Here is a 24830-nt window from a genome sequence, read left to right as displayed (position 1 = left end):
GGTCAAACGCAGCAAAGACGACGGGGGTAGTGGAAAGTTTCCAGCTGCACAGTATGGCAGGAAAGAGGAAAAAAAAGAAATATCACCTGATGAACGCCGGTCGCCGCCGCCAGGGGGAAGCGAGCGCGCAGAGTGGCTGGCCTGCCGCCTCCCCGCGCACGGCGGGCCCTGATTGGCCGCTGCGGGTCTATTTTACGCTACCCTGTGCTCATGCTCAACCTCTTCTCGAGATTCCAGGCCGTCCGAGTGAGCAGTGCAATTACCGAAACCGTTGTGCAAACGCAGCGCACCAAGCACCACCAGCTGATCGGCTCGTCGTCTGCTGCTCGTCGCTTCCCTCCCACGCCGCATCAGCTGTTTCCTCTCCTCGCACCTCGTCCAGTCAAGCTGAGCAGCACGTCGAGCACCATGCCTGGATCGGTGACCGAGAGTAACTTAACCGAGAGCCAAACGCGTGCCATGTGGCGAGCGGCCGACTGTGTCTGCTTCGACGTCGACTCGACGGTCTGCATGGACGAGGCCATCGACGAACTGGCCCGCTTTGCAGGCAGGGACAAGGAGGTGGCCGAACTGTGAGTACTGCGGAACTTTACGGCGGCAATAGCTCTTGCCGGACCCATACGCTACTGAAAAATATGGACTTTCATCCTGCTCAGTTATGTAGCGTTGCGAGAACAAAATTGCCAGTTAAACAACCACTTCAGGGGGCTGGTTTGCTGCCAATACAACCATCCCCAATACCTTGAATTTGCGAGTCTAGCGAAGACTCAATTCATTCAATTGGCAGCAGGAAACATAGCAGCGATGACTGCTTCGCACCAGCAACGTAAATCTTTGTGCGCAGAACAAACAAGGCTATGCGTGGGGGCATGACATTCAGGGAGGCTCTGGAACGGCGGCTAGAACTCATCCAGCCAACGGCACGCATGCTTCAAGAATACATCGAGCAGAACCCACCGCGGCTCTCGGTTGGCATTGAGTAAGTCCTCTCTCATTGAGTTGCAACCTTGGGTGGAGCAATCTGTTGTTTTAAATGCCAAGCATTTCTTTTTGTTTCTGAGTTTATGACAACGTGAAACAGCATGTGAATGCTTTCTACTTGTGATGCACCTTTAAGCTTTTCCCAGTTTTCGGGTGAAAAAAGAAAGGACAACCTTTTTATAAAACTAAATGATGCTGTCCTGATGCTACAACTACGTTCCTATCATCTACCACCCAACTACCATAGTGAATTGTTTCAAATGATTGGATGTTTCAGCATTTGATAACACAGAAAGCAATGCAAACAATGGCCATTTTTTACTTTTTTTTCTCTCCTGGGTAGTCTTAACGATATAGCAAAAAAAAGATTATTTCATCCACCAGAAGCTGTCGGAAGAATGTTAATTAAGAAATAATTATGGCTTTATGCCATTTGCCATGTTTCCAGGGTCAAACTCTAATACCGTATTTTTCAATAAATTTTCCTTTCCTGGGTTAAAAAAAAAAGACTTCAATGAGCCTAAAAATCTGAAATACTTGGGCAGATTTATATCGTCGATACACACTAAAAAAATTGCTGCAAACGATCCTGCACTTGCTTTATCCGAGAGGTAATATGTGAGTTGCATTAACATCCCTCCTGTTGAAATTTTCTATTGCTGCCCAGCTGCTGTCGTATTTAGTATTGTTTCCTTGCCACTATAAATACATCCATCTCCTCAACCCTCAATTGAATTGCTCTGAACAGCACTCCTATCAGGAAAATTCAGATCTATGTGAGTGGAAAAACCACTGTAAGACTTGTAGCTTTCACGTGTACATGTGTGCAATGAAAGTGTTGCCAGGATGAGAGAAAATTCTTTTGTAAACGAACAAGGCTTTGCAAGTTCCATTCTTTAATGCTATGGCCCAAATTTGCTTTTGAGCATCTTCATTGTGAACATTACTCCAAAGAATTCTGCATGAAATATGGTGTTCACCATCCAAGAATTGAGGTCTTCTGTGGTCAAATGTAAGCAGATTGAACTTTATCATGAATAGGAGAGCTCTTGGCAACACGGTCTTTGTTCACTTAAAGGGGCCATGACACGAGCAGCCAACAATTTGTGGTTTTGAGCGAAAAATAGAAGTAGAGGGTCTATTATGCCGATACACACATGAAAAGTAGACTGTAAAAAAAATTTCCATGCAAAACAAGCCGAATAAGTCACCGGCTATAAACACCGCTCACCTCCGGCGACTGCCATTTTGCCATGGCATCTGTGGTGTCATGCGCTGCGTCAAGTCGAGCCATCGTCTTCTACCAAAGTTTCAGCCGCTGCCAATTGTTCAATTTCAGCATCAAACTGAAGAAAGTTAAGATATCTCGACTTAACGTGCAGCTGACCACGGAACATTATCGTTCGCCAAAATGCAGACGCTCGCAAAGCAAGCTACTTGTTACGTCACGGCTAGCAAGTGTGCCAGTGTTGCCCGACTCTCATACCGCTCGCGTGATTATAAAAATATTCAATAATAAATTAAGTGCTCGACCAAATGCGCCAAAATTTTGCCAGCTTATTTGTAACCGCACAAGGATTAACTCTCGCAACACAGATTAGGATCGAAAATTGGATGCCGTGGCCCCTTTAGAGGCACATTTGTCACAGAGGGCTCCATTATGCTTAAGGGTAGAGCATGTCATCCATTTCTTTTACCTTTTCTCATTTCAAGCTTTTCCTTGCTTCTGGTCAGCACCTTGCAGGACCTTGGCTAACTCGCACAGAATGTTCTCTCTTTTTCTCAAAACATTGCCTTCCTGAGCAGTGCACCTAGACTTGCAGGCTTAAGTCACACAATTTATCACCACATAATTGATAATGTTGTCACTGTTTTTATCACCAAAGGCTCAAATACACGTATGAACTGCCAGTGAGCCCTCAGTGTCTAGGTATTATATTCATACATAAACGCATTTACTGGGAATGCTGTGTGAAGTCAAAAGATACGTGTATTGCAATGTTCAAGCTCTAGGTATATTACTGAATTGCCTTAGACCAGTCATGTGGAATGGCTTTTGTAATCTGGTTGTCCAAATCGAGGATTCAACTGCTGGAGCTGAGTTGTGGACCCAGTAGAAATCGAGAGACCATCGATTATAGTGAGAGAATATGATAGGACTTGCATATTTAAAATTGTGACCAGCACGTCTTGGTGCACGAGGCTTTGTACAGCACGAGGGAGTCATTCAGATTGCCGTACGTAGTCTGCTGTTGTTTTCGTGCATGCTTAAAATGAGTCTGCATATTATTAGGCACTTTACTCTGCTAAAAGGAGTTGATGCAGCAACCAGGGGAATCTGAAGTCACAGTGCGTGATGCACCTCGATGAATGCAACATGTTTGTAGCACATGTTGCGTGTATGAGCTCATTGGCACTACTGGTCAGAAAACTCTGATGTTTCATGGTGTTGTTCTTGTTGCCATTCCATAATTACACAACTCTGAGTGGTAAGCTATACGCTGCACTAAATAGAACAGGTGCCTTAACAATTGGCTGTGAGTCCCTTTAACAAAAGGGTACAGTTGAAACAACAATGTGGCTGGCTTTTTAGCTGAGCACCACAAGCATACGTCGGCAAAAAAATTGGAGCTCACTCAGACTCACTCGGGAAATATATTTAGCTCTGAGGGCTCACTTGGACTCGGACCGAAATTTTCCTCAGCCGGACTCACTCGGACTCGGGCTCGCTGAACTTTTCTCAACCGGACTCACTCAGACTCAGACTCGCAGCTTGACGCGAGTCTCAGTGAGTCGACTCATGAGTCCGTTAGCGTAAAATGAGCTTTTCCGAACATGGTGCTGTTTAACGCTAATATCTCACATAATCGGTGCTCTGTGATACGGCTTTTGTTCTTTTACCTTCAAATATGAGTTATCAGTAGTTTCAATTCAGTAAGGACACCTTTTATGAAATACACGACTTACATAAAATATTTCACCAAGAACTTCCCGTGAAAGAGTTTGCAAGGCAAGGTCATGCCCCCCCCCCCTATTCACGCCTTCGATCAATAAATATTGAGGTGGCGCATGAACGCCCGTGCGTTGACTAATGTGTGAATAGACTTGAGCATAAACGTAAGTCGATATAAGACCGATAGTAATCCTGAAGATGAGTATATAGGAAAATAGGTCGGCAATAGAAGGTGGAGCTCACTCAGACTCTCTCAAGAAATATATCTTGTGCTTAGGGCTCACTCGGACTCGGACTTACTAAAATTTTCCTCAGCCGCACTCGCTCGTACTCAAACTCGCCCAAATATTACTCACCTGAACTCGCTCAGACTCACGGCCCGATCTGAGTCTGAGTGAGTCGACTCATGAGTGAGTTTGCCGACCTATGACCACAAGTGATGTGGGTGGGCACCGATCGTTCAGAATAGGAAAGGGACATTTCTTCTAGCCAGTCAAGCTGGGAAAGCTGCACCAGTCAGCCATGTGTTTTACTACTGTGACTGAATATCTCAAAGGTTTTTAGATCTCTAATTTACAAACACAGTGTGGCTCAGTGACACTGACTGTATACCGCATTTAGATCACTAAATCTTTTCCATGTTTTTTTTTTAATCTTTAGTGATAAATCAGTCTCGTTGCCTTGTGTGTGAGGTTCACAAAAAATACATAGGACCACATGCGTAGTCGCAATGGTCATCTTGTGCATTGCCACACCTTGGCGGTGATGAGAAATTGTCAAACAAGGAGTATTGCGTCCACAAGCAAACTTGTTTTTATCAGCAGCCTAGCATATGTTATGTGTGGTGAAGCCTGCTACTACCTGCCAGGCATGCAGGAAATAGCACCATTTTTCTCATAATCTCAAGAAGCACCTCACTCAGCTGGCAGCAAGTAAAAGTTGACTGTTGCCTTGATTTTGGTCATTTTTTCTTTTGTCAGCTATTGTTTTAGCTCTCATATTGGGCCTTACACTGTGTGTGCATGGATGCGTGGTGATGCTGGAACCACAGCTAGAGAAAACTGCCATGATGTGGCTACGTGAGATCCACTATTTACTCCTGAATATTGGCTAAAGTAGGTTACTCACATTTTGACTGTAATGCAGGCACATTGATATCCTAAATACACTGACAAAATATTGAGTTTCCATCAATTTAGCTTAAGGTAAATTTGGCTGTTTAAAAAAAAAAAAACTTGTTTATGTGTCTTCTGGATCGCCTTTAGTTGTCTTGGAGGTATTCATTTTAGAGTACTTACTTTTTTACTGCTAAGCACATTTACACATTAAAGCATACATTGTTAGAAACCCATTCACTTGTGCCAAAGTTTCTTTTAGAGCCGTGAACAACAGTAATTTTCGTGGATAATGTGCATTAGCAGTTAAGCATTGATAATGTAATGGGAATAAACCTATTCTTGCAGGGAGCTGGTGGCTCAATTACAATCTCGTGGAGTTGCTGTGTATCTGGTTTCTGGAGGTTTCCGGTCCATCATCGAGGGAGTTGCAGACGAGATTGGCATTCCTCGCAAGAATATTTTTGCAAATCAGCTAAAGTTCTACTTTAATGGTATGCATAGTTGTACATGAGTGCACAGTGTGCAATGTTGTGATGCTATAAACAAGGCGGTGCTTCTAAGAGCTACTGAAAGTTTTCAGGGCCAAATAGATCCACATGATTGCATTGTTAAACAGCACAAAAAGACGAAGACACGAGAAGGAGGACCACAGAGGACAGGCACTGGACTAGCAACTGTTGGATTTATTGTGCAGAAAGGAATACATACACGGTAGTCCGACTGCTCGTGAATCATCGCATTATAGATAATTGTCACTTCTTTCAAGCAGGCTAAATTCGCAATCATGAAGACAGATAGATTGGGTGGAAATGCAAACATCATGGTTGTACTTAAAGGGACACTGAAGGCAAATAACAATTTATGTCAGAGTGAAAGCTCAATGTATGACGTCTAAAACGGCAATATTATCAACAGCAGTGCGCTACTTACCGAGAAATTAAGCTAATTATATCACACAATGAGTGCCACGAGCGGCACATTTTGGAAATGATCCCGATGATGTGAGAGAGTTCGACTACAATTAATCACTCGTAATCAAACTAGCTGCAATAAAAAAAGAACCTTCAGTGCACCAAGAGACGTAATAAAATGCTGCTTGTTCGTTTCTGTTTCATTCATGGAAAAAAGAACCGCTTTGGCGTTGCCATGGGGAACGGCGCACGTGGTTCAAAGGTTCCGTTTTCGCCGAACTGCGCTTTGCCCGACACCCTGCTTCGCTCCCATGGTCGCATCTCAGTGGTAGTTTTGGTATCGCGTACTGCGGCGTGTTTTGCGCGCTCGTGAAAGTCGCTCCGAGGGAAAGTTCGACAAAATGCTGCATGCATGTGATGTTGCCGGATGCCCGCATGACGCACGCCGCCGCGCAGTAAAGGCGGGCAACGTTGGGCACGGCAGCAGTGACGTGAGAAACACCGCTTTCAGGCGGGTGATTTGAAGTGCGCTAATGCGATGAGGACCACAAAAACGTGATTTTATTTCAAAATAAGCACTTCCTTGGCACAAAAGTAGCACTACGAGGTTTCTGGGCTGTTATTTCAACACTCACCGTCGACTTAATATTAGCCTTTAGTGTCACATTAATGTGAAAAGCTTCTATGATTACACGTGACCTTTGGTCAACGTGCCTGAAGATGACATGCGTGCGATTAAACAATGGTTTACAACCACAAGAACGACAATGAGAAGACAAATACAACCATGATGTTTGCATTTCCACCCCATCTATCTGTCTTAATGATTGCGAATTTAGCCTGCTTGAAAGAAGTGACAATTATCTGTAATGCGATGATGTGCGTGCAGTCAGACTACGTGTATTTATTCCTTTCTGCACAATAAACCCAACAGTTGCTAGTCCAGCGCCCGTCCTGTGTGGTCCTTCTCGTGTCTTTTTGCGCTGTTTAACAATGAAGTTAAACCAACTAGCCCAATTTTGCACACTGTTGCAGATCCACGTAAAGCTGTTTTGAGGAGAGAATCTATTTCATGCTTTCTTTTCGTGCACCGATGGAGCAGGTTACACGAGTTAAAATCGAAAGTTTCTTAAACATTGGCGATCCAGTATAGATGCATCTGACTCATCTCATCATTGCAGGCGAGTATGCAGGCTATGATGAGAAGCAGCCCACATCTCACCAAGATGGCAAAGCTCGAGTGGTATCCTTCCTCAAGCAGAAATATGGCTATCAACGAGTCGTCATGGTCGGCGATGGGGCAACCGACCTGGCAGCTTGCCCTCCTGCGGTAGGTGCTTGAAGTAGTTGATGCCACATGACATAATTAGTGCTATGCGCCACCATCTGTCATCAGGGTTATTCAAATCGTGCACTGAATGCTGTTGCATGTTGCCACTGTTTCGCTGCCTTAAATGAGGCTTGCTTTTTCTCCTCCCACCAATATAAACACATGTTCAGGAGCGCTTTGCCTCTTCCTCCATTGCAACAGAAGTTTGTCGCGCTTCTTGACAAAGTTTTTATGGCGTGTTCTGATTGCATGTACCGGTATGCAGAACACTCATTTTAGCTGGAGCAGCTTGTAAATGCAGTACAAAAATTGTGTGGCAGATGCACATTCGTCGTTATTTCATACCCAGCGGGTTGCATGAACACAATAGGGTGTTTGTTACTTAAATATTTATATATGCACACTGTACGACATTCTTCAGGCTCATACAGGAGGTGCATTTGATAGAGCCAATAGTCCTTCGAACAATGAGTGCACCTTTGGCATGAACATCTGTTTTTCTTTTATGAAAAAAAGTCTTAAGTGTTGGGAGAAATGTTCCATGTACTCCTGCATTTCTGGTGTTTTGTCTGTCTTGAATCTGTTCTCAATACTGTGCGCTGGAGAGCAGCATCCTTGACATTGCATGTTTTCTGTGATGATTGCCGCCGTTACCTGCATGGCTTCTAAGCAGAGCCATGCAGGCTTGACCTCCAGTGGCTGCTCGTGCAGTTAAGGGCACAGGGTAAGGCAAACTTCGAAAAAAAAAAAAACACTTTTTTTTTCTTTGCAATTTGGGAAGTGTGAACCTTTGTGCTTTTCTTAAAAAGTATTTTTTGTGGCTGAAAACCAGTTTTTCCGGAAACAAACCCAGGACAAGCCCCTCATATGCACTTCATGCTTACGGCCCATTTTTTTCTAAAAAAAAACTTTGTGTACGAAAGCCAAAATGCTTGTCTGGAGTGAGCTGTGTATAAGCAATTGTCAGGTAACTTCTAAGGCAGTCCGAAGACGCTGTGCGCCTTTTTATTGATTCTTGTGCTTCGGAGCGCGTCTGTTCGAACATTTTTCAGCTGCTAGCTTCATTACGCCTTGTGTCTGTCGTGGCTGTCGATAAGTTGAGATGCTGAGGGTAAAGAAGGTCTTTAGCAAGTGTAAATATTATGCCAACCAATACAGCTCTCTTGTAAACGCGAATAAATGCTGGTGACGTACCGAGGTGCTGAACGCTGAACCAGCAAGCCCTTCATCGTTGAACATCTCTGCCTTTTCAGCATACTTGAGGCGAATCGCGTGCAAGGTGACAACGGGTATGATCTAATGTATACATGAAATTTGTTTGTGATGCAGTTAGACTGAATTGCGCGTGCAAACTGCGCACTGCAAGTGTTGAACTAATGGGACGTGCGTCGCAGAGTCTTTGCTGTCTTTGTTTAGGCTTCAGAGTCTTAAGGATTGCGACATTGAATGTTCTTTTGTTTAATGATGGCAGTATTGCACAAGCTAAAATACTGAAATAATTAGGATTGAAGCTCGGCCAAAATACCGTCGCTTTGCTGGAAAAAGTTAACCACAATTGAGGATACATTACGGATAGAGCTGCAGGACAGCTCACAAAAGAAGCAAGGCAAGCGCAAGACAGGCTAGAAAGTGAAAAACTGACTTTGGCAATCATTACCAAGCGTGTAGCTACTCAATGAAATAGTTGAACAGTGTTTGTGGCAAAGTATGTTCGCTTTTCAGCTGTTTTCTAACTTTAAACTCGATTATCTCAAAACCACATTTTTTATCACTTAGGTACCATTATTTCCTATGTAGTGTTCCGAGATAACCACTTGATTATTTTTTCTTGTATTCTACATAAATGCATACAACTACTGAAGCAGAAAGTTATACACTTTAGTTTTTGTGTTACAAATTTTCAAAGATGCAAGTTAACTCAAAATTTAGGTCCTAATGGTAAAAAATTTACCAAAATTCTAATATTAGTGAGATCTAAATAAATCTGCTTCAGTTAAATCGTTAATCGGATGTATACCAAAATTGGTGTGTCATAGCATGGCCTTATTTTTTCTTGTATTCTACATAAATGCATACAACTACTGAAGCAGAAAGTTATACACTTTAGTTTTTGTGTTACAAATTTTCAAAGATGCAAGTTAACTCAGAATTTAGGTCCTAGTGGTGAAAAATTCACAACTTCTAATACTAGTGAGATTTAAATAAATCTGCTTCATTTGAAAGAACGGAAAATTTGGAAAGAAAATGATATGAATTATGTGCATGCCCCTTTTAGTCACTGAGAAAACAGTACCTCAAAATGGTCAAAAATGCATGGGATGTATTGGGCTTACCCTAAATTAACTCAAAATTTAGGTCCTAAAGGTAAAAAAATTCACCAAAATTATAATATTAGTGAGATTTAAATAAATCTGCTTCAGTTGAAAGAACGGAAAATTTGGTAAAAAATGATACTATATGAATTATGTGCATACCCCTTTTAGTCATTGAAAAAACGGTTCCTCAAAATGGACACAAATGCGTGGGATTTATAGGGCTTACCCTTTGCTCTTATGGGGTACTGACACGAAAATTTTCAGTTCTCGTTTTTTTTTCATCAAATGAAAGGTCAAGCCCTCAAGAGCCTAGAAAAGGTAGTGCTAATCACGAGTACACCCTGAAAAAGTAATTACAGTATGTTTTTAAAAACTAGTTTAGGTTCCTACTGTACCCTGACGTCGCAACACTGTATGTGTTTCTCGTCACGTGCTCGCACAATATATAATGACGTTTCCACGGCCGCTCCGTACCGTGGCTCTGTTGGTGACGCACAAGCGGCCATCTTGGAAGTTTTGGTACCTAACGTCATCACAACAGACTACTGCATGAAGTCACGAGAATTGGTACTGTAGCCTGACGTCAAGCTAGTGTCGATGTCTGTAGGTGTGCCATGTAAAAATTCATTTTAATATCAAAATAAAATATTTTATGAGCATTTGCTGAGCTTCACACTTGCTCAGAGTTCTCATATGGGAGATTTATATGGCAGAGTAAGCTCTCCTTCGAAAAAATGTGTCAGTACCCAAAGGGGTACTGACACCTTTTTTTTTTGAAGGCGAGACGGCCCCTTTAACACATGCTCGTGCAGTTAACAACTTTAGACGCACCCCTGCAAGATAAGACGCGATGCTTTCTTTTCATCCCGAAGCTGGTGGAGCTTCTTTTTAGCGTGGGGATCACGTTCGTATCTCTCTCACTTCCTTTGCCATCTTTATTCATTTTTTTTGCCTGCCCTGTGCACATTCGAATCACGCTTCCTCAGTATAAATGTTATGTTTTTTATTCCTATGTTTATCCGAATAGCCAGGAACCTCCTCCTGAAACATATATATCGAAAATGCTTCTGTGGATCCAGTGCTTTGCAACCATTTCAAATAACTGATGAACGTATAGAAACTTTCATTCCGATGCTATATATGCTCTGTTGCTCCCTTCGAGTGAAAAAACAAATAAGCAAACTACAAGAATTGGAAGCCAGTTAGCTAAGTCAGTCTTAAAATATATGAAAAGACCAGCTTGACTGTCATTTATTGGGCCGCAACACTTTAAAGGGACACTAAAGGCAAATATTAAGTCGACGTTGATTGTTGCAGTAGCGTTGCAGAAACCTTGTAGTGCTTGTTTCGTGCCAAGGAAATGCTTATTTTGAAAGAAAATTACGTTTTAGTGGTCCACACTGCATTAGCGCACTTCAAATCACCCGACTGAACAGACCTTCTGACGTAGCAGCTGCTGTGCCCAACGTTGCCCGCCTTTACTGCCTGGCCGCCGACGCTACGGTTTCTTGTGCAACAGCGGCCATCAACCTTGCCAAGATGCAGCCACGGGCCACTCCAAAACTGCATAGTTCACTGTAACGGAGCTCAGCTTGGCCCGCAGCAGCAGAAGTAGAGTATCGACAGGGTGAAAATAGTGAGAGCCAAATACCCGCAGCAGAAAGCGACACCGAAACTACCACTGAGACGTGCAGCTCGGCGAAAATGCAACTTTTGAACCACTTGCGCTGTTCCCCATGCTAGCGCCAAGAGGTTCTTTTTTCCATGAATCAAACGGAAATGAACAAGCAGCATTTTATTACGTCTTGTGATGCACGGAAGGTTCTTTTTTTATTGCAACTAGTTTGATTAGTTGTGGTTAATTGTACTTCATACTCTTTGACGTCATCGGGATCATTTCCAAAATGTCCCACTCATGGCGCACATCGTGTCCTACATTTACCTTAATTTCTCGATTGCTAGAGCACTGCTGTTGATACTGTTGACGTTTTAGACGTTCTCACACATTTACCTTTCACTCTGACAAATTATTTGCCTTTAGTGTCCCTTTAAGAAGCTTCATTGTGATTGGTCATTGTAGTATGCCTATTAAATTGAAGAGATTCAGCCGCACTCTTTCAAACGTTTATTGACTGCAGCGGATTGAAGTTTTGAACGTACAACTAACTATATTTTCAGTCTCTGGGATGGTGGACCCTTGACTGTAGTACATCAAGCTCGTTGAAATTGTGACCTGCCACATGAAAGTGCTGTGCCATTGCTTTCCGTAGTTTCCTAGCCAATGTATTTTTTGTGACGGCAAATATTCCAGCCTGCACCCATAATATTGTAGTCAATTTTAGTTGTTGGTGATGGTTCTTGGGAAGGAGAGCAAAACAACCTAGGAGCCGTGTCTCTCTTGCTGTGCAACTCCAAGCCTCGTTTTGCCACCTTTACACACATAAGTCGCTTCGAGAAGCAAGGGTACATCAAATCTGCCAAAGAAGGCAAACTTGGTCCTCGAGTCCAAACACATTCCCTGTTAACGATTTTAATGTATTTTTTGTGACGGCAAATATTCCAGCCTGCACCCATAATATTGTAGTCAATTTTAGTTGTTGGTGATGGTTCTTGGGAAGGAGAGCAAAACAACCTAGGAGCCGTGTCTCTCTTGCTGTGCAACTCCAAGCCTCGTTTTGCCACCTTTACACACATAAGTCGCTTCGAGAAGCAAGGGTACATCAAATCTGCCAAAGAAGGCAAACTTGGTCCTCGAGTCCAAACACATTCCCTGTTAACGATTTTACATCTCTTCAATCTTCCTTGTTTAGAGCAGCTGATTGCATAAGATATAAACATCGTAATGAAAAAGCAGCTTGGTCCTCTAGTCCAAACATTGCTTCCAGCCACATTTCCTGTTAACGATTTTACATCTCTTCAATCTTCCTTGTTTGGAGCAGCTGATTGCATAAGATATAAACATCGTAGTGAAAAAGCAGCTTGGTCCTCTAGTCCAAACATTGCTTCCAGCCACATTTCCCGTTAACGATTTTACATCTCTTCAATCTTCCTTGTTTGGAGCAGCTGATTGCATAAGATATAAACATCGTAATGAAAAAGCAGCTTGGTCCTCTAGTCCAAACATTGCTTCCAGCCACATTTCCTGTTAACGATTTTACATCTCTTCAATCTTCCTTGTTTGGAGCAGCTGATTGCATAAGATATAAACATCGTAATGAAAAAGCAGCTTGGTCCTCTAGTCCAAACATTGCTTCCAGCCACATTTCCTGTTAACGATGTTACATCTCTTCAATCTTCCTTGTTTGGAGCAGCTGATTGCATAAGATATAAACATCGTAATGAAAAAGCAGCTTGGTCCTCTAGTCCAAACATTGCTTCCAGCCACATTTCCTGTTAACGATGTTACATCTCTTCAATCTTCCTTGTTTGGAGCAGCTGATTGCATAAGATATAAACATCGTAATGAAAAAGCAGCTTGGTCCTCTAGTCCAAACATTGCTTCCAGCCACATTTCCTGTTAACGATTTTACATCTCTTCAATCTTCCTTGTTTGGAGCAGCTGATTGCATAAGATATAAGCATCGTAATGAAAAAGCAGCTTGGTCCTCTAGTCCAAACATTGCTTCCAGCCACATTTCCTGTTAACGATTTTACATCTCTTCAATCTTCCTTGTTTGGAGCAGCTGATTGCATAAGATATAAACATCGTAATGAAAAAGCAGCTTGGTCTTCTAATCCAAACATTGCTTCCAGCCGCATTCCCTGTTAACAATTTTACATCTCTTGAATCTTATTTGTTTGAAGCAGCTTATTGCATAACATATAAACATCGAATGAAAAAGCAGCTTGGTCTTCTAGTCCAAACATTGCTTCCAGCCACATTCCCTGTTAATTCGTGGGTTCTTTGCCACAATTGTAGAGTGCGTCCGGAAGTATGCCGGGATCGTTCTGACATCGAGCTGTCGGTTCAACGACACTGATTTCTTCCATTCTGAAGCGACTGAAGACCAGGCATGCCCGGCTGCCAGGCTAGGACTAACAGGCAGCAGCCAGTAATCCAACGGATAATGACCAGGAAACGACAAAGGGAACCATGGACACGGACGATCAAGGTTCGAAAATGGAACTTGGCTCTACGGGAGGCTTCGCCAAGGATTCCCCATCGTCTGACGAGGCGATACAAGTGGAGTCAGCCAGCAGCGACGAGAGCGAAGGCTATGAAGCATCAAAGGGTGACGACGACGAGGCGAAAAATGGTCAGTCGCAGCTTGCTCTATCGTTACGGGAACGTAAACGACTAAGGAAGCAAGCGCATACCCTGGAAGATCCCAGGCAGGTTGGTGATTTTCAACAAGCTGGATCACTAGGCCTAACAAAAAAAAAATGAATAACATAGTGTTGGTGGGTGATGAACCCCGCAGAGACAGCGAGAAGAACGCCGGTGGCAGTTACGGAACACCTGGGCTGTCACATGGGAGCAGACGCGACGCATCGGGTGCCATGAGAGGCTGCCGACGCTCACGTGCGACGCCTCTACCTAAGAATGACATGAAAATTATTATACGGCCAAAACCAGGGCTCATGGTGAGAGACTTAAAAACATATGAAGTGGCACGAGCGATTAAATGTGCAAGTGGAGACCCGGAAACGTGCAGAGGTGACAAATTCCTGCTGCACGGATCCAACATTATCATTGCAAGTACTCCGCACGAGCAAGTTGCCGAGAGAATTCTGGTATTCAAGGCGCTCGGCCTTAACAACACCAGACATCCTGTGAATACCTACATCTCTACACCCGAAGGGTTCCTCAAGGGAGTTGTACACGGACTTAAACGTGAAACCCCGGAAGAAGAACTTCTCAACAACCTGAGAGTACGCACACAGGGCGTCACAATCGTCCAGGCACACATGCTGGGAAAATCTGAGATGGCAGTGATAACCTTCAATGGGCCTATTGTGCCGCGTTTTGTGTATTACTACGGTGGTGAGCCCCGCCACGATGGTCTAGTGGTTATGGCACTCGACTGCTGACCCAAAGGTCGCGGGATCGAATCCCGGCCGCGGCGGCTGCATTTTCGATGGAGGCGAAAATGTTTGAGGCCCGTGTGCTTAGATTTAGGTGCACGTTAAAGAACCCCAGGTGGTCGAAATTTCCGGAGCCCTCCACTACGGCGTCTCTCATAATCATATCGTGGTTTTGGGACGTTAAACCCCAGATATTATATTATTATTACTACGGTGGTGAGATGCCATGTCTACTGTACCAACCCACAAGACGATACTGCAAGTTGTGTAAAAGCCAGGGACACAGGACAGACGTCTGCCCAACACCCATAGTGAATGTGTGCAGTGACTGCAGACTTCCAAGACCCACCAAGAGACCACGAGTGTGTTCCCGAGTGTGCACTGTGCGGCGGGGCTCATCCAACGGCAGCAAAGGAATGCACCAACAGGCTTAAGCGGGTCCCCCAATGGGGCAAACAACAGCAACAGCAGTCGAGGAATACTTTCGTGACCGCGGAAAGATCAATTGTTTTTGGTTAGTCCAGGAAATATTTTTTTTCCTGCCACAGAAAATAATCGATGCTAAAGTGTAGAGTATCAAATGATAGAGGAAGAATTGGTCTTTCCAACAGTATTAATTCCAAACAAAGGATTTATTTCGAATATAATAAAAAAATTATCAAAGAAACAAAAATGCATCAAAATAAAGAAAAGATTCATAAAAACATCAATGATACTCTGCAAAGGGTAAACATTAAAAAAAAAATCGAAATATACGTTTTGAACGCAAAGCCCTCATAGAATAATAGTGGAAATATAAGCTCTGTAAGTACAAAGATTATTTACATAAATACAAGAATATAGGCACTAGTGCCTATCATGCCACCGCGCGATGCAGTTTCTCGACGTGGTGAAACAAAGGCTGGCTACACATGTTTCGGAAAAAAAATTTTTTTTTCTGTTCCACTTTCCTAGCATAGTTTGCAGTTCTTGTATTTTCAATTTTCCTGTGGGGGTATTCTTTGAAATGAACAGTGTACCTCTTTCTCCCTCATATACTGCCGAATACCATACCGACCTTCAGATTTCACCATTTTCTCATTCACTGGAAAGGTTCCGACGGGGTTAAAAAATAGCATAGAAGAATTGTTCATGTGTTGCAATAAAGAAGACACGTGGTGAAGCTTCTCGTGGGATGGTCGTCGTGGGATGGACGTGGAGAAGGTCGTCGTCTTCAGATCAGAGACACTCAAGAAGCCTTCAACCTTTTCAGTGGCATCACTCATGGTGGACGAAGGCCTGGAAATATGTGTCGTCGACACCAACACCAATGCAAGCACGGGACATCAACGATTACCATGTACACATGGAGTGCGACGAACTTGCTCATCTTCTCTTCATTAACCTCCCTCCATGGATCCACCCCTCTCATTGTATGTTGGCTTTTTGAAAGTATGCATCCACGCATACTTATCTGTGTGGTTGCATATCTCTCTGATGACTTCTGCGGTGAAAAACAACACGAAGACACCGCCGGCGCAGCACACCGGAGCATTGGGTCAAACTCCACTTCGCGCCGTCTTCGCGGAGAGAACTGCGCTCTTTCTGCAGCCGGCGCCAAATGCTCCCGCCCAAATGATGTTAACACCTTGCAGATAAGAGCTCTTATATTTAGTACGCATCGGATACATTGACATCGACGCGCGGCGGCGATAAAGCGACCCGAGGAGAAGACTAAACTTACCGGCGGATAGCTGCTGATGTTCCGGGGAGGTTTGACGCACTTTCGCTGTTCGTACTGAAGCTTGGCGAATCGAAGTCTTCTTCAGTGTCTGTGCTGCTACTATCATCCAGAGGTTCCCGCTCGGATTAATCGGAATCCGTTGAAATTCGCCGTTTCTGTGGAGCACCCGCGAGCGACGTCAACGCGAAGTCTGAAACAGCGAGCGCTCACCTACCCAATTGTGAATGAGCTTTAAAAATCTCCCCGCGATGGAAAAAAGAAACTCAAACAAAACTGATAAAAAACATGTTATTTTACCCTTTGTATTGCGTTAGCTGTCCAGAACCGCTCAGAGAGTGCCAAAACTTGACCTTGAAGTCATCAATAACATACTATCGATGGGAATAGGTGCGGTCACGAAAGTGTTAAGCACTGATGGTTCAGTACTGAACGAGAGGACATGGATCTATCAGAGGGGTCCAACGTGGGATCACGCTCTGGATCCCGATCCAGTTCCCGCTCTAGATCGGGCTCCAGATCAAACTCCCGGTACCGCTCCAGCTCCAAGGAAGGCCAGCGAGGACATGACCCTGTCGCAGCCCAGCATTGGCAAGTACAAAGCAACAAGATAAAAAACAAGAAATACAAGAAGACATCGCAGCAGCAGCAACAACAACAACAACGACAACGACAGCAGCAGCAGAAATACAGGGTAAGCTGGGCAGCAGCACCCTCCCAACCTCCTCCACACGAAGCACAATCTACGCACACACAGCTCTCACGACTCGAGCGAGAATTAGAGTTAATGCACGTAAGGATGGGGGACCTAGAAAGGGAAGATAGGCAACTTAAAAGCCAACAAAAGCAGCAGCAGCAACAACCACAAGAGAAACACACTCAAACCTCCTTGGCAGGACAGCAGCAGCAACAGCAACAGAACGCATCAACTTCGAGCGGCGATACTGTAGTCACGATAGCGATTTTGAAAGAAGCCATAAAAGAAATAGTTCCCTCCATCGTCGAACAAGTCATGGGGCAGGTAGACAGAAAACTAGAAGCTCTGGAAAAGAAAATGCAAGCGCAACAGATCAAACTCATGAAAGCGTTAAGAAAGCATACCAATGGTTGCCACACAAGGGAAAAAGCAAATAAGGCATACAACAGGCCAGGCCTACTGACCATGACTCAAGAAGCAACCGACAATGCCTAACCGACTAACCAAAGCTACAGAAGAGTGCGATATATGGCAGTGGAACTGCCGGGGTTTCCGACAGAAGGGACAGCTTGCACAGCTGGTGGCCATGCAACTGAGGCCACCAGCTGTAAGTGTCCAAGAGGTCGGAGTCAAGCCAAGCATACAGGGTTACGAGACTCATGGTGAAGATGGGAATATTAACAGTGAATGGAGAGTAGCGACATTGGTCCACAAATCCATAACGGCAATACATCATAAACCAACAGAAGGAATCGAAATCCCACATATCATTACAGAGATCTTATAGACCAGAACACAGCGAATTCCACGCACAGTGCCATATTTGCATCGCGCGTCGCGCCATCTATCGCACACGCCACGAAACAACATGCCCGGGCTGCCATGCCAGCAGACGCTACACAGTGCAAACACGCAACTCCCGAAACTCAGCCCGTCGGAGAGCATGTTTCGCGTCTTTTCTAGACTGGACATTTTCGCTGCTTTTATTGGAATATCAAGAACACCTTGCTCATGAAAGTCCACAATGCATATATACAGTACGTGCTGAGCAGGCTGCGGAAGCAACCTCGTCAGGTGCGTATGCTGTTACATTTGTAAAAAAACGTCCTCGCTGTAGTACGCGTGAATAGTAATTGCAGTGCGGCTTGCGAAAGAGTGAAACGATGTTTCGTTGCCCCATATTACAAGTTGTGCACACACTTTTCTGAAAACTCATCATTTCAACATACATCACGTAATAATTAGAGTACGCTTTACGGGTGGTTTCGCGGAACGTAATTTTTGTTTCACGAGCGCTCTTACAATAACGCGTCTTGCTCACGAAAGCGTGCTATCGGACAGTGTCGCGTGCAGTATCGTTCATCGATCCCTTTTGGAAGCTATCTTCGCTATTTTAATCTTGTAACGATGATGCTTTACAAGCTAAACTGTGCTACTCTTAGTTAAGCCGATATTGAAATGGGCGGAATCCAGCTGTCTTTTATTAAATGTGTGCTGTGTAAATAAGCTAAAAATTTAGCTGCTTGAGCTAGCGCTACGCCTGCGACGTAAAGGACACTGGCGCGAGTACTTTTTACTTACGTGCCAATATATGTATTATGTGCAGCTGGATGCCTCGTGTCCAAATAAATTTGGGGACATCAAACACTGAAATGAAAGCACGAAATTCTGGCCAGCTGTTGAGGAACACTGTACCATTTACTACCTTTTGAAGACGAAATCTTGAAGGCGTGGATGCCATCAAAAGCACGAAAGCTTAATACTACGTTGAAAGTGGCAAAGCATGCTGATGGCTTGTGCTTGAAAGCACTACCTAGCACTACATTTTCGTCAAAGGAAATGCTCAAAGGTATGAAGTGCACCCCCACACAAAGCTCACGCCTGCCTTCAACCCAGCTGCGCGTCACGCAAATTAGGTTCGCAAAATGAAATAGGTGGGTATCACACTGCAGAATACACGGTTAGTGTACTTACTCGCGCATTTTCACTCGGCTCGTAGTTTTTCTGCTTGAATCACAGTTATCCACTCACGGCGAAGCTCAAAACACCGCACCGGCACTATTCGCGTGGCGCATCGTGGTCATCGCAGACAGCGCTAATATCCTCCTGTTGCGCTGCTTGTTTGGCATCCAAAGACTACACAGTAGTGCCCAGACGAGCTCTTATACGCGGAAGCGGCGTGAACGGGTAGTTTTTCGCACTTTAAAGCCTCAGAACTGCAGCTTGCCCGGTTTACTTCGTGCAAACCATGCGCGCCTTGGCAGCCCGGCGTCTGGGTGCGAGAGTAACCACTCCGCTCGCCAGCAGCCTGGGTGCGAGACAGGCGTGCTCTGGTGTATATAGAGGCAATAAACAGAAAAGTGCCTTCATCTTAAACATTTATAGCCCACCTAGACAGAGGAAGATAACCTTTGACAAACTCTTCGGGGATGCAGTGAAACTAGCGAAACATAACTCACTCATAGTGATGGGTGACTTCAATGCAAAAGACCCAAGCTGGGGATACCTAACGCAGGATGCCAAAGGAAAGAACATAGCCAATCAAATAGAAATTACTAGCATGGCACTCCTAACGGATCCAGCAATACCAACAAGACTAGGAAACAGTAAATCCAGTGATACGAGTCCGTATCTAACGATGTGCAAAAACTGTCAAGGTGTGGAATGGCACAACACTCTAGAAAATCTAGGCAGTGACCATTATATAATATGCAGCACCATACACACGAACCGGATACTTAAAAAGATTGGCGCAGCCAAAACAACGGATTGGCATGCATTTAGAAAATTGCTGTGAGAAAAGTTAACCGCCTCAGACATAGCAAACTTAAGTGAATGGTGCGACGAAATGAGACGTCAAAAAGAAAGGTACACCAAGGAAATGTGAACAAGCAACGCCCATGAGGTTGACTCGCACCTACTACATCTCTGGGAAGCAAGGAGAAGCCTTACAAAAAGGTGGAGAAGACAGAAACACAACACTAAATTAAAGGCGAAAATCAGAGATATCACCCAGCGTGCAGAGGAATGCGCCAATCAACTAGCTGGAACCAATTGGGCCAATTTCTGCGATTCACTCAACGGAACACTGAGTACGGCCAAAACATGGAACCTACTTAAAGCCATGATAGACCCAACGAAGACGAAAAGTGAAAACAGTAAAGCCATAGACAGATTAATACACTCATACCCTGGTACAAAAGAGGATCTCATTCAAGCCATGCATGAAAAATACTTTGGGGGAAACGGAACGACACTTTCATACGAAGGAAGGTATAAAGGATCACCGCAACCAGATCTAGACAAGCCTTTTACAGACGCAGAAATCAGTGCAGCCATATTTAGTACAAAAAAAGAACACGGCGGCGAGTGCAGATAAAATCGCCTATGGTATGATCAGGAACCTAAATGACGAAGCCGTTGAAGCTCTCACAAAATACACAAACATTGGCTTGCAGCAACTGTTCCACGACAATGGAAACATGCGATTGTGATCATGGGGCCCAAACCAGGAAAAAAACTAGGCATCGAGCACATGAGACCAATCTCGCTCACGTCCTGCTTAGGAAAAATCTTTGAAAAACTGGTCAACACCAGGCTCCTAAGTCATCTCGAGAACAACAAACTAATGCCCAACACCGTGTTTGGCTTTTGTCCACACCTCTCAACGCAAGATATCCTACTACTCTTAAAAGAACAAGTACTAATGGACATCTCTAAGGTTGGGGAAAACATCATTATGGCCGTTGACATAAAGGGTGCCTTTGATAACATCAGTCACGAAGCAATACTTCAAGGTCTGAAGGAAGCTAACTGTGGAGAGCGAATATTCCAATACGTCAAAAGTTTCCTTATTCACAGGATTGCAATAATCAAACTAGGGTATTATGAATCAGACACCATTCGTCCTCCAAACAAAGGAACACCCCAAGGGGAGGTCATCTCACCCACACTTTTCAACGTTGCCATGATAGGCCTTGCAAGAGAACTCGGACATTGCCGGCCTACAACATGCAATATATGCAGACGATATCACAGTATGGACAACTACAGGCAGCCTAGCGGAGAAAGAAGATAGATTACAACAGGCAGCTAGAACCATAGAAGAGTACACAAGGATACGGGTACTTCAGTGCTAAGCGGAAAAGTCTGAACTTATTCGCTTCACAAAGACAAAAACGCAAAGGCTAGAAGGGAATATCATTCCGGAGAAAGATACCATCAGAATACTAGGTATGTGGCTGCAAGCTAATCAGAGATGTCTGCACACACTACATAAACTCAAAACAGCCATACAGCAGATCTCACACATGATCTCGCGCATAACATACAGCCGTTAGGGCATGAGAGAACAAGATACCCTCCATCTGGTCAAAAGTCTCGTCATCAATTGTATTACATACTCACTTCTGTATCATAATATGAACAGGGAAGAGAAAGAAAAAGCAAACCAAATAGGAATGGCCTACAAGACCGCCCTAAGATTACCGCGGAATACTTCAAACGACAAGCTATTGGCGCTTGGTCTTCATAACACAATTGACGAATTAATTGAGGCACAGCTACAAGCATAAGAAAATCACCTTCTCCAGACTCCAACTGGCAGAGCAGTCTTAACAAAACTAGGGTGCGATGCATTAATACAAAAGCATCAAGAAACTAGAGAGGTACCAAACGAACTTAGAGAATGGTACACGGTATCGCCAATACCAAAGAACATGGATCCTACTCTGCATGCTGGGAAAAGAAAGGCCAGGGTGAACAACATTGGCAAAATGACAAAACATATGAACACAGCGAGATTCACTGACGCTGCACCTTATCAGACCTATGCAAGGAAGGCTGTGTCTGTAGCCGCAGACCGTAGAGGGAGAATTACAGTCTGTGCATCAATAGATCGACCCTCGACAACCGAAGCGGAAGAGGTCGCCATAGCCCTTGCAATAAAAGAGGGATGGACGCGAAATGCTCCATTAACCATCATTAGTGACTCACAAAAGGCTTGCAGAAACTATCTAAAGGGCAAAATTGGAGAACAGGCCCTCCGAATATTGGTTGGGACTGGATGGGACCCCAATGTGAAATACGTCCAGACTGTCACCTGGGCACAGGGGCACGAGGGCGTGACTGGGAACCTGCATGCAGATGAGGTGGCTCGAGGCTTTACACATCACGAAGCCACCCCATACTCTGCAATAGAGGAACCTACCCCCCTAGACCCTTGGTACGCAAAGATTCTTAGGTACTATAGAGAAAATAGACAAATCTATCCACCCCCACATGGCAAACTCAGCGCTGCGGAGGCGACCGTGCTACGAAGATTACAGACGAACACTTACATAAATCTGCACACTCTCCACCTGATCTACCCCACAGCGTATAGAGACATATGTCCGTGGTGTGGAGCAACACCAACACTTTTTCACATCATGGAGTGTGTGGAGCATGGAGAAGAACACGACACAAATGGCACATGGGACAAATGGGAGGCGCTGCTGTCAAGCCCGGCCCTGAAAGATCAGCTACGACTGATCCAAAGAGCTGAACGGATGGCTTGTGCCAGTGGGGCCTTGGAATAGGGGCACCACCCTGCCATACAGGCTACGCTTTTCACCCCCATATTCCCTGTGGGGCACTGGGGTTCTAGCCTGTCTGGTTTCTGTACACAATAAAGTTTTATACTACTACTACTACTACTACTACTACTAATCTTCTTTGTTTAGAGCAGCTTATTGCATAAGATATAAGCATCGTAATGAAAAAGCAGTTTGGTCCTCTAGTGCAAACATTGCTTCCAGCCACATTTCCTGTTAACGATTTTACATCTCTTCAATCTTCGTTTGGAGCAGCTTATTGCATAAGATATAAACATCGTAATGAAAAAGCTTGGTCTTCTAGTCCAAACATTGCTTCCAGCCACATTCCCTGTTAACGATTTTACTTTACATCTCTTCAATCTTCTTTGTTTGGAGCAGCTTATTGCATAAGATATAAACAGCGTAATTAAAAAGCTTAGTCTTCTAGTCCAAACATTGCTTCCAGCCACATTCCCTGTTAACAATTTTACATCTCTTCAATCTTCCTTGTTTGGAGCAGCTTACTGCATAAGATATAAACATCGTAATAAAAATGTAGGGGTCTGTATTTTTGCAGCATTTTACAGGAGAGCCATAAAAACATTTTTTTTCTGCGAATAACTGCAACTTAGATTTGGCACTTCTGACAGTCTCTTTTGATGTCAGTATTTACAACATCTTTTGGCAGCCTATTTCACAGCCTGACAGGAAAAATGAGCTTTGAAATGTGCGACCTAATTCCTCGAAAGTAAAAAATGGGACTTCATATGACAATCTTTATTTTAGTGTGACCTTGGTACAAACAAAAAATAAATTCATGAAAGTTATGCCTCACTGTGTAGTTGATGTGCCTGCTTGTGTGCGTAGCTATCATTACGCTTTCACTATGGGAACCTGAATGGCCCATTTTGTGGATTTTAGAACTGTCTGTTAATGTGAGTGTGGCTTACAACTGTCTGTGTGAATGTGTGTACGCCCTTCTTCTGATGCCTTCTCTCCTGCTTTGTTTACAGGATGCATTTGTCGGATACGGTGGAAACCAAGTTCGTGAGAAAGTCAAGAAGGCAGCTTCGTGGTTTGTCTACAGCTTTGATGAGCTAGTGCAGGAGTTGAATAGGAATTGACATGACGACACCACTTTATTTTGTTGCACCTGATATTTATTTTTGTACAGTATTTTATTGTCCTTGCAGCCTCTCCATTATTATTGAAACAATGGGAATCAGGCAGACTTTTCAGCTGTTTTTGCAAGTGGATATAGCAATCGAAAGTTGCAAACTCGTTCAGGCTTTTCCAAGAAGCCATTTCGGAAAATGATGTTCTATGACGCAGAGGTGTCGAGAAGTGCTCATATTGATCGAACAAATTGCACCGCCACTCTGGATAAATGCAGCGTAGCCAACATTTCTTTTCTGATGCATTTCATAAACTAGAGAGATCTGTTGTAACATAATTGTGCACATCTTTTATTTTTATATACATGTATTTCTCTCGAAAAACTTGAAATATTGAGGGACCTGTTTTATGTTCTTATCGAAATTCAAATGGTACCTGAAGCCAAAAGTTGCTAGCAAACAGTCTTAGAGCTTAACTTCAGTATGATGTCTCCATTGTGTTTTGCCATCTTAGTATTATCGACTAAAGCTGTTGGCTCTTATGCCAAATAAAATTGGCACCTCTCACGGCTTGCGGCTATATTCTTGGAATGGTGCCTCAAGCATTTCACAGCAGCAATTCTTGAACTGCTGAAGTAAAAAGCCTTTGTCTGGGCTTCCCATTGGTCATAACAAAAATATTATGAATGTATGTTTGAAATTCAGAATGAAAGGCAGCCACCAAATAGAATTTCATAACCAGTTGTCAAAGCTTACAGGACCTTATTTTGGCACTGCCTTCATCTGCAAGCACTTTGGCACCTGAGAGTTCTTGGACACTCTTTGCACCTGCTTCTTGTCATTTGACTGTGCAGCACACAAAGAGCATGTGGAAAGGAACTGTGGTGGTTAAGCTGATGCTTGAATGGGCAAAACAGATGACTTCCCAAGACTTGCTGACAAAATGTTTTGCCTAGTCTCATTCAGACTCGGACTTGCCAAGCTCGCCCATACTATTTGCCAAGGCCAGATTAAGGCAGCTTCACTCCCCAGAATAGGAGGTGCGAAAATGCACCAATACTTTCATTGACACAAACAATTACATTCACT

The 24830-nt window shown here is 43.9% G+C and overlaps 1 protein-coding gene across 1 annotated transcript; it reads left to right on the top strand.

The window, feature by feature from the left end:
- The first annotated feature begins 179 nt into the window (after positions 1-179).
- Positions 180-24311, top strand: LOC119389331 (phosphoserine phosphatase). Its single transcript, XM_037656535.2, has 5 exons — positions 180-572; positions 845-979; positions 5398-5543; positions 7145-7293; positions 23640-24311. The coding sequence occupies exons 1-5, from the start codon at positions 211-213 to the stop codon at positions 23748-23750; spliced, it is 903 nt and encodes a 300-aa protein (XP_037512463.1). The 5' UTR covers positions 180-210; the 3' UTR covers positions 23751-24311.
- The last annotated feature ends 519 nt before the right edge of the window (positions 24312-24830 follow it).

Source organism: Rhipicephalus sanguineus, chromosome 4 (assembly GCF_013339695.2).
Source record: "Rhipicephalus sanguineus isolate Rsan-2018 chromosome 4, BIME_Rsan_1.4, whole genome shotgun sequence".
NCBI lineage: Eukaryota > Metazoa > Arthropoda > Arachnida > Ixodida > Ixodidae > Rhipicephalus > Rhipicephalus sanguineus.
Note: the sequence above shows the minus strand (reverse complement) of the source record. Positions and strands in the feature narration are given on the sequence as shown.